Source organism: Amborella trichopoda, chromosome 5 (genome assembly GCF_054954075.1).
Source record: "Amborella trichopoda isolate Santa Cruz 75 chromosome 5, AtrichopodaSantaCruz75HAP2 v2.0, whole genome shotgun sequence".
Lineage (NCBI taxonomy): Eukaryota > Viridiplantae > Streptophyta > Magnoliopsida > Amborellales > Amborellaceae > Amborella > Amborella trichopoda.
Genome location: NC_142340.1, coordinates 43,878,882 through 43,889,062, shown reverse-complemented (window position 1 = coordinate 43,889,062; position 10,181 = coordinate 43,878,882). Strand labels below are relative to the sequence as shown.

Below are 10,181 nucleotides of genomic sequence, written 5' to 3'. Positions count from 1 at the left end.
TTTTTTATTATTTTCTGTCTTTTTACCTCTTTTCAGTTTTCTGGAGTTATTATAGCTTCATATTCTTTCTTTGAAAGAAATTGTTCGAGGATGATTGTGATAATCCCAGCTCATAATGAGACCTTTTGAGGTCTGGGAAAATATCCCTTCATGGAGTCTGAGAGCAACTATGCTGTATACTGCTTCTTCTTCTTCTTCTCGTTCTTTTTCTTTTTTTGTGAGTTTGTTCCCAATGATGGTCCTATTATTGACCATGCTAATATTGAATTGATTATGATTTTTTCGATGTAACTGAGGGAATGTTTCCTATATGTCTTTCTTGCAGAAATTCAATTTTGCTATTTCAGTTTTTGAAAAATTATTTACCTCAATGTGAAATAGTTTAGTTGAGTTGGAATTGGCCATTCCTATAATATTAGCATATTTCTCAGAGAATATTATTTATAGAGTCGCAAACTTTATCTCGGGAGTCTAGGATTCATTGGTGGATATGTGTTATGCGATGTGGTCTTTTTGCTTTGACAACTATCAAGGAATACTTTTTTTAGGTTATTCTTGTTTAAGTCAAATAGGGGACAACAATTCCCTCAAAAAATAGTTTTAGGGTGAGTTGGTTATCTTTGTATGTTAGTGTTGGCTGAAATGGGTTTTTCAATGATGTCAAATCGATGACGAGTCTAACATGTTTTATATATTTAGATGCAACCTGAGGCATATGTCTGAGAGAAAAATTCCCTACATTTTAGCTTCCCTTATTACCAGTTTGCTAGATTGCTGATGGTTTTTTCTTGTTTTCTTTTAATGGAATTTTAAGAATTGTGTTTTTGCTTCTTGTGTGTTTTTTTTAGAGGTAATGATTGTGATATACCCAGCTCATTATGAGGCCTTACACTAGGTCTGGGAGAAAATTTTCATTCACATTTCTGAGCTAAATTCAATCTTTTTGTTTTGCCAGTGAGAAAATTGTCCTCCTTTCCGCTGTTGATACCATCATAAGTAATTTAAAGTAATATATTGATTTGAAATAGCTATTCTAACCCCCTTCGTGTAGGGTGTAGACATATACCTTTTAAAATCGGTCACTGCAGTTCTATTGTGATTTATTACAGTGGGATCAAGTGATTATCTATCTATGAATTCTTAATGGTTATGATGCTGAGTATTTTGCTTATATGTCTCGTGCTTCCTTAAATGGGTTTCTCAGTGATGTCAAAATTTATGACGAGTCTGACCTCCTTGATGTAATTCGAGGAATTTGTCTGAGAGAGGCCTTTCATTTGCATTTTCTACTTTCATGTAACTACTTAGCGTATTTCTCAGAGAATATTATTTGTAGAGTCACAAACTTCATCTTTGGAGTTTGAGGTTCCGCTTGTGGATGTGTTACGAACTGTGGTCGTTTCCTTTGACAACTATCAAGGAAAACCTTTTTTAGGTTATTCTTGTTTAATTCAAATAGGGGGGAAAGAATTCCCCTGGAAAAAAGTTTCAGGAAGAGTTGTTTATCTTTGTATGTTAATGTTGGCAGAAATGGGTTTCTCAATGATGTCAAATCGATGACGAGTCTGACGTGTTTTATATATTTTGATGCAACGTGAGGCATTTGTTTGAGAGAAAAATACCATACATTTTATCTTCCCTTATTACCAGTTTGGTAGATTGTGTTTCTTTGTTTTCTATTAGTTGAATTTAAAGAATTGTTTTTTTTATTCTTGTATGTTTTTTTGGCGGTGATGATTGTGAGATACCCATCTCATTATGAGGGCTTACTAGGTCTGGGAGAAAATTTTCATTCATGTATTCTGAGATAAATTCATTCTTTTTGTTTTTCCAGTGAGAGTATTGTCCTCTTTCTGCTGTTAATACTATCACAATTAATTTGAAGTAATATATTGATTTGAATAGCCATTTTGAGCCCCAGCTTGTGGACAAATGTCCTTTTAAAATAGGCCACTGCAGTTTTAATTGTGATTTATTTCAGTGAGATCAAGTGATTATCTATCCATGAATCCTTAATGGTTATAATGCTATGAGTATTTTGCTTATATGACTAGTGCCTCTTCAAATGGGTTTCTCTGTGATGTCAAAATTTACGACGAGTCTGACCTACTTGATGTAACTCTAGGCATTTATCTGAGAGAGGCGATTCATTTGCATTTTCTACTTTCATGTAACTTGTTACATTGGTAGGTGTCAACGGTTTCAATGACCCAAAAAGAAATGGTAGAATTGGTTTTTTTCCGATTAGATGACATGGTAGAGCTTTTCAGATTTGTAGATGTCGTTTGTAGTTTGTCTCCTGTTTTAGGTTATTTTACATGTAACCTTAAGCATGATTACTATCTAGGAATTGTTATTTTTCTTTCCTCATTTTTGTACTTTGTTATGAAAAGTTCCACTCCTTTCTCATTTTCAGCATTTTCAATCCCCAATTACGAATAGATTTCATCATGGCGATGTGTTCTCACTTATTTCTCTGTTTTATGTTTGTGTGCTGAACTTTTATTCTTATGGTGTTCATGGGATTTGCGATTAGCTTTTGTGTATGAAACTATATCGGTTACGGTTATTATAAGTTTGTTGTTTAACAAAATGCCGAGAGTTGGGGTATTTGGAGCTCATTGAATTGATGTGGAAGGTTCTGATTCCCTACACCATTTATTCAAGGGATTGTATATGCTGAGACCATTTACATTTGTTACAAAGAATTCACAAGTACCTCAAGCAATCCGATTTCATATTGGACATCTTGAATTATGTCTTGAAGTTCGAGAATATTTTTTTTGAATTTGGAACTTAGTCAACAGCACATTTATAACCACCTGATTTGAAATTTGATGAACAAGAGTGATTGTGACATTTTTGTGTCAAAAGTAAATGGGCTCTTTGTATACTTTCTCAAAAGGAAATGGTCTCTTTGTTGACTTTTTTTAAAAATAATTTGTTTTAAGAATGGTAAATCTTGTGGTAAGTTATTTAAATATTTTAATGATTTTTAAGTGTTTATGTGTTTTCGAATCTAAAGTTCATCATAGGGCTGAATATCGATTTTCAAGCCATCTGCATCATATAGTCTCCTACAGTGTAACCTACGGTCAAAATTTTAGTCTCCAACAGTGTAACGTACTGTCAAATTTTAGGGGTACACCTTCGTGGTACATTATACAAACCTTACCCTTTAACAAAAAGGGAAAGTACGTAAAAAGATTATTTATTTTTTATACAAAGAGGTCACTAGCACTTTTTTGTCCGATTTAAAAGCGGGTGATTATCAATGTGTCATAGACTAAGTTTAATTTTTTAAAAAAAAATTTCTCGAACTTTGTAATATAATTGAAGTTGTGCAATTTGAAATAAGATGCTTTGAGGTATTTGTGATCTCTTTGTAATAATGGTGACATTGTATACAATCTCTTAAAAGAGAATATACAAAGCGACTATTAACTTTTGATACAAGAAACAATCACTATTGTCTATCAGATTTCAAATCGGGTGGTCATAAGTGTGTGATTAATAAGTACCAAGTTCAAAAAAATATTTGTTGAACTTTTTCATGCTAAAGTGGCCCAATTTGAAATCGGATGGCTTGAGTTATTTGTGATGTCCTTGTAGCAAAAAGTAAACGGCCTTATCATATACAATTCTATACATAAATAAAGTGAAAGCAGGAAGGAGAGATGAAAGGAAAGAATATGGCAATAGAAAGAATAGAAAAAAAGAATAAAAAATGAAAAGAACAATTGAATGGGATAATTTCTTTTATCAAACAAGTATATGCTTTTTTTTTTCTTCTTTTATTGGAATTGAGTCCCTTCTTTTTTCTGGAGAGCTAAGAGATTATAAGGCGTTTTTTTAAAAAGTTCAGTAACTCGCCTTGGAATATGCCAAGATTGAATTGAAACTCGAATTGATTTTATCAACTACTCTGCCATACAGGCCTAAATATTGTATTCCAATATTTTTATTACAAATCAATTATTTTTTGAATTATTCAGGGTTGTAAAATTTTATATTTAAGAAAAATATTGTATAGGCCCCTAATTCCCATCTTATTTCACGGTAGAACTTCATATTTTTCTTTCAAGCGGCATAAAAAATCCCTCGAGTATTTCGTTGTACACCCTCATATCTTTTCTCCCACGTTTATTCATTTTTGGCCACAAAAACTAGCCCCAACAAATTGTTTTATTTCATCTCAATTCAAAAACCTTTTTAACCATATTTTGGGGCTAGTTTTTATGGCCAAAAGTGAATAAACGTGGGAGATAAGAGATGAGGGGGTACGGTGAAATACTTGAGGGTTTTTTTATGCTTGAGGGTTTTTTTATGCCGCATGAAAGAAAAATAGAATGAGGGTCTACCGTGAAATACGATGGGGAATTAGGGATCTATACGAAATTGTCCCTTATTTTATTTTTAAAAGTGCGGTTTGCATAGAGCTTAGGTTCTAAACAATCAAATTAGAGCCTACCTTCAACTAATGTTGAAAAATATAGTTTTAATACTGAAAATTTTTGTGATAGCCTTAAAATATATTTTCATATTTATTTATAAATTTTAAAGATTAAAAAATAATGTAGATCGACAAATCTATGATAACTTGAAAATTTTGAAAATTGGCAATAAAAAAATGTGTTACAAGCTACACTATTTTCAATACTTGAAATCCATTTTTTTCTTATGTCTATGCATCTTGATGTCGAGATGATCAATTTGAGCATATTTGAGCATCAAAACAACCTCTTCTAGTGAAATTTTTGAGGTAGGTTCTAATTTGTATAAACGTTTCCCTATTTTTAATTCTTATCTTTATATATTTGGTGTGGTTTCCATATTGCAACCTTAAACAATCCAATTATGGTGCATCGGCCAAATTTTATCATAACATGCAATTTAAGGGTAAAAAAATATTAGGATTATCTAAAAACCTATTTATATATATCTAATATAAAATTTTAAACTCCAAAAATAGTTAAAATCATGTAGATCTATGAAAATCTTGAAAATGGACGGTTTAGATAATGTTTTACAAGATGCGTTATTTTCGGGACTCAATTTTTTTTTTTTTTTTTTTCATATTCATACATTATGATGTCGAGATGGTCAATTAAAGAGTTTTTTAACAGTAGAACAACATTTTTTCGATGGAATTTTGAAGGCATATGTGATTCTACATTTTAAGGTTGCAACTTTATACAAACTTTCTCCTTATATATTTTGTTTCCTTTTTCTAGGTTGGTTGTGTAAGCTGAGTAAGTCTTTAACTATGCTAGTTTCACCCTGACCGTTCCTTCTGTTTTTTTCTTTTAGTACTTTCGACCTTTAAATGTGAATTCACCTTTAAAGTCTATATTTTTAAAGTGTACACCTTGAAATTTGAATGCAGCTTTTTAATGACTACACCTGTAAAGTTTATATTTTTCCTTGTACAGCTTTTTCTTAAGGGTTGTGGTTTCTCTAAGGATGTATCATAATTTATAATTTTGGTGAAAAGATTGGATTATCTCAAAATCTATTTTTATATTTAATTTGTTAAATTTTAAACCAAAAAAATGGTTACAACCAAGGAGATATATAAACATATGAATATCTTTAAAATGGACGGTCTAGATAATATTTTCCAAAATGTATTATTTTTAATATTCATAAATTTTTTTTTTTCCCATATTCATACATCGAGATGATCAATTAGATCAACATTAAAACAACATTTTTTGATGGATTTTTGAAGTGCATTTATGATTCTACACTTTATTTGGTTGCAACTTTTTATAAAGTTTTTCAGCTTCTAAATTTTACATGTCTTTATTTTTTTGGGGAAAAGTTTATATAAGGTTATAACCTTAAAATGTAGAATCATAGGTGCACTTCAAAAATATATTTGAAATATTGTTTTAATGTTGTAAAAACCAGCTAATCGATCATCTCGAGATTGAGATGTATGAATATGGAAAAAAAAAAGTTTTTGAGTCTCTAAAATAGTGCATCTTACAACACATTATCTAGACCGTCCATTTTCTAGATTTTCATATATTTATAGATCTATTTGGTTTTATTTAGAATTTAAAATTTTCTAACTAGATATGAAAATAGATTTTAAAGTAATAAGAAGAACTTTTTATAACAAAATTACAATAAAAATTTAAAGTGCGTTTTAGTTGGATTGTTTAAAGCTGCAACCTTATAGAAACCGTAACTTTTTATTTCTTACTTTCTCTTCTTCTTCTTCTTTTTTTTTTTTTTTTTTTTTTTTGTGGTACAATCATTTAATGGGACCTTTGGACCAAGTGGGAAGATGTAAAGCTTTTCCAACGACCCTGACGGGCAATGATTCCATGACTTTGCTAGCTTACTTTATTTACTGTGTCCTCCTTTTTTATGATGTGGCTCCACTTTAATGAATTCATTCGACTTTTTCCAGTTGAATGAATTCAAACGTGCCGAGCCCTCCATTGCAAACTACACCATCATTTTCTTCTTCTTTCCCTTCAAATTTCTCCTGCCCTCTTCCTCACTTCAACTAACCAACATTCAGACTGAATTCTAATACTTTCTTCTCAATCTACTAGAACCACTTTGCTTTGCTTGCATCTCTCTCTGATAAGTGCAATCTTGCATCCACCGAATTGTTTCATCTTTCACTAAGATTACTTTCTCCAAAAAAAGGCTCAACCTTGCACTCTCACTCATGGCTTTCATAAACCCAGTTGCAGATTTTGTTACAAAATACGTGTTTGACCCCTGTATTGGGCAGATCTGTTATTTAGTGCGATTGAGGAAGAATATTGAGAAACTGGAAAGCAAAACGAGAGAGCTAACAAGCAAAAAGAATGACACAGATAGTGCCCTAGCAACAGCAGCTAGGAGAGAGGGAAGAATCCCCACAGAGCAAGCGAAAGAATGGCTCGACTCGGTCAGTGTAATCGAAGCAGAAGCCGTTTGGATTAAAGATGAGTATGAGCAAGGAAAGACATGTCTAAGACGCCTGTGCCTCGATTGTTGGTCTCGTTACAAACTCAGCAAGAGAGCTGTCAATCTCGTGGAAGATGTCGACTACAGGTTAGCAATGGAGATTGGTGCATTGTCTACCTCTCCACCTCCAAAGCGTGCTGTACAGTTGGAAACCACGCCCATCCCAAGCCAACGTACAGCTCGAAAAGCATTACGAGAGGTTCTCGACTGCATACATGACGACCAAATCGGGATCATCGGAGTGTACGGTATGGGAGGAGTAGGCAAAACAACTATTGCCAAAGAGGTAAACAATCAATTGCAGTCCAATACTAATTTTGATATTGTGATATGGGTCACTGTGTCTAGCAATCCAGATCTATCAGGCTTGCAGAAGAGGATTGGAGAGCGATTGGGTCTTCTGGATTTGTCGAATTGCAGTTATGAGACGGCCCGGGAGAATCTACTGACTAAGTTGAGAGGAATGAAGTATGTAGTGATATTGGATGACATTTGGAAACCTTTGTCACTCGAAGATGTCGGAATTCCTCGACCAACCATTGAGAATGTTGGGTGCAAGATTCTCCTAACCAGTCGAAGCCGAGAAGTTTGCAGTGACATGGATGCCAAGCCGGCGATCCTAGTAGCACCACTCTCGAAGGAGGAAGCATGGGCTCTATTTGTCGAGAAATCAGGTTCACATTCTACTTTGCCGAAAATAAAACCAGTTGCCGAAGCTATTGTTGAATGTTGTGATGGGTTGCCCCTAGCGATTATCACGGTCGCACGAGCCATGGCAAACCAATTGAGAGTGGAGGAGTGGGAGGATGCCCAACGGGAGTTGAAACAGTCGGGCACTGGTGTTAGAGGTATGGATGAATACGTATATAGGCCCTTAAAGTTCAGTTATGATAAATTAGATGATGATGATCTTAGATCTCTCTTCTTGTTCTGCGCTTTATACCCTGAAGACTATGTCATGGGGGAATATGGATTCTTAAATTGGTGCATTGGGGAAGGATTGGTAGATAGGGTAGGTGATCTCAAATCTGCCATTAACAAGATGTATACTTTAGTTGGAAGGTTAAAACTAGCATGCATGCTCGAAACTGAAGATGCATATGCAGGCTCGGACCTTGATGATAAAATAATGGTGAAGTTGCATGACGTGGTGCGGCACATGGCTCTATGGATCACTTCTATGAGGTCGAGGTCGGGGCAAGGTGCCAAATTCTTAGCACTGCCTAGGGCTGGTCTGAGTGAGGCGCCAGATGCTGCGACATGGAGTGAGGCAGACAGAATATCCTTGATTGAAAACCATTTAAAGGCCCTTCCTCAGTTGCCTGAATGCCCAAAACTGGTAACACTACTGCTTAAGGGAAATCGGGATCTATCGTACATCCCCCCAGACAATTTCTTTGAACGCCTGCGTGCCCTCCGGGTGCTTGATTTGAGTGATACCCGTGTTTCATCCCTCCCATGTTCTATTTCAAAGTTAGAGAACCTCCTTGTGCTCCGGTTATGCAGTTGCCCGATACAAGAGTTACCTGCAACATTCGGGGAGCTTCGGCGGCTTCAATTGTTAGACTTGTCATTTTGTATGATTCGGGAGCTGCCTATCGGGTTTGGGGGCTTGACTAATCTAAGACGGCTAGATCTGTTCTGGACCCCTAGTCTCACGAGATTCCCACCTCGAGAATTGTCTTGTTTAAGTAATCTGGAGGAGTTGTACATCCAAGAATGTGGCCTCCCATGGTCCATAGAGGAGCCTGGAGAGGCGGGTGGGGCAAATTTGTTGGAGTTAACTCGCTTGAGGCACCTGAGAGCTATCGACTTCCTCTCCATAGCAGGTGTAGTGAGTTGGAATTGGCTTGAGGAGTTAACCGGGAGCATCAGGGGATTGAGAATAGAGGAATCTACTATTACAGATGATGCCTTGATCACATTGGATAACTCCCCTGGCATAAGGATTTTGGTGTTTAAAGAATGCCTGGGGCTGACACGGACCCCCAACACCTTTGCAACTGTCCTTGAGATAGTAGGTTGCAGGGAAGTGAAGTGTGTGATGGTGGGGGAGGAGGCGGGAGACGGTGCATTCCGATGCTTGGAGAAGTTGGTGCTTCATGGCTTGGATGGAGTGGAGAGCATATGCATTGGGGTGCCGTCTCAGGGATCCTTTGCCCGCCTAAAAAAACTGATTTTGAGTTCATGCGCAAGACTGCGGTCCGTCTTCACAACCGGCATGTCGCAAATGCTCGGTAGTTTGGAAGATGTGTACATCAAAGGATGTGATGAAATGGAAAAAGTGATAGATGATGATGAGGAGATTGAAGAGGATGCCTTCCCCAGTTTGGAAAGTGTGATTCTTAGATCGCTACCAAAATTGAGAACCATATGCGGCCGCAACTTGAATTGGCCATCGCTGGAGACGATCGATGTGGGGAAATGTCCAAGTCTAACCAGGCTCCCTTTCGATGCCCGCAGTGCACAATGTCTAAAATACATAAGGGGAGAGAAGGAGTGGTGGGAGGGTTTGGAGTGGGCAGACCAAACCACCAAGTCCCGTCTCCAACCCTACTTCTGCGAAGAATTTTTAGAGAGAAAATTGAGTTTTCCTATCTAGAGGCATCTGGTAATTTTATTTTATTTTATTAGTGAAAAATCTGTCTATCTTTTTTTGCTACATATGAATTATGTAAAGTTCAGTTGTTTTTTTTGCATTATTTCTTTCCCCTTTTATTTTTTTTTGCTTTTGATTTGTTTGTTGCCGGCTCTATTTGTTTTTGCTCTTTCTTTCTAAAAAAAAAAAAGCGGTTGAATTTTAGAGCTTTCGCTGACAACACTACTCTACTTCATGGTGAACTTTATAGTGGAAAGACACCACATAAATCTGTGAATCGCGGGGGGCCAGAGAGAGAGAGAGAGAGAGAGAGAGAGCGCTTAAGAGAGTATTTATTGTACAACAGGATTGTTGTCGATGCAGCCTTATGCATCCACAGTCATGGTGCCAAGGCGCAACAAAACATGTATTCCTCCTCCGGCGGTGGAGTGGCAAGGTGCGACACTTTGACGTTTACAGTTCCATTGATAAAATTTGGAGAAAAAAAAATTGGAAACTTTCAATTTTTGAGAATATTTAAATGGTTAAGGAAGGATTAGTAATTTATTCATTTCCAACGACAGTCATTGTTTTTTTAGGAATTTTTTTTTAACAAAAAAGTTTGTTTTAT

General features: G+C 35.8%; 1 protein-coding gene and 2 non-coding genes across 3 annotated transcripts; all 3 read left to right on the top strand.

Annotated features, from left to right (window-relative positions):
- The first annotated feature begins 225 nt into the window (after positions 1 to 225).
- On the top strand, positions 226 to 302 carry LOC148782134 (small nucleolar RNA snoR53Y). Its single transcript, XR_016056738.1, has one exon. It is a non-coding gene; the product is annotated as a small nucleolar RNA snoR53Y (small nucleolar RNA).
- A 541-nt stretch (positions 303 to 843) lies between these two features.
- Positions 844 to 933, top strand: LOC148782133 (small nucleolar RNA snoR69Y). The gene has a single exon (XR_016056734.1). It is a non-coding gene; the product is annotated as a small nucleolar RNA snoR69Y (small nucleolar RNA).
- Positions 934 to 6,389: 5,456 nt separating this feature from the next.
- Positions 6,390 to 9,674, top strand: LOC18432054 (disease resistance protein RPS2). Its single transcript, XM_020665768.2, has one exon. The coding sequence runs from the start codon at positions 6,689 to 6,691 to the stop codon at positions 9,572 to 9,574; it is 2,886 nt and encodes a 961-aa protein (XP_020521427.2). The 5' UTR covers positions 6,390 to 6,688; the 3' UTR covers positions 9,575 to 9,674.
- The last annotated feature ends 507 nt before the right edge of the window (positions 9,675 to 10,181 follow it).

Bases quoted from the DNA above. Each gene is read 5' to 3' on its own strand.
- LOC18432054 (XM_020665768.2), top strand. From the start codon at position 6,689: ATGGCTTTCATAAACCCAGTTGCAGATTTTGTTACAAAATACGTGTTT.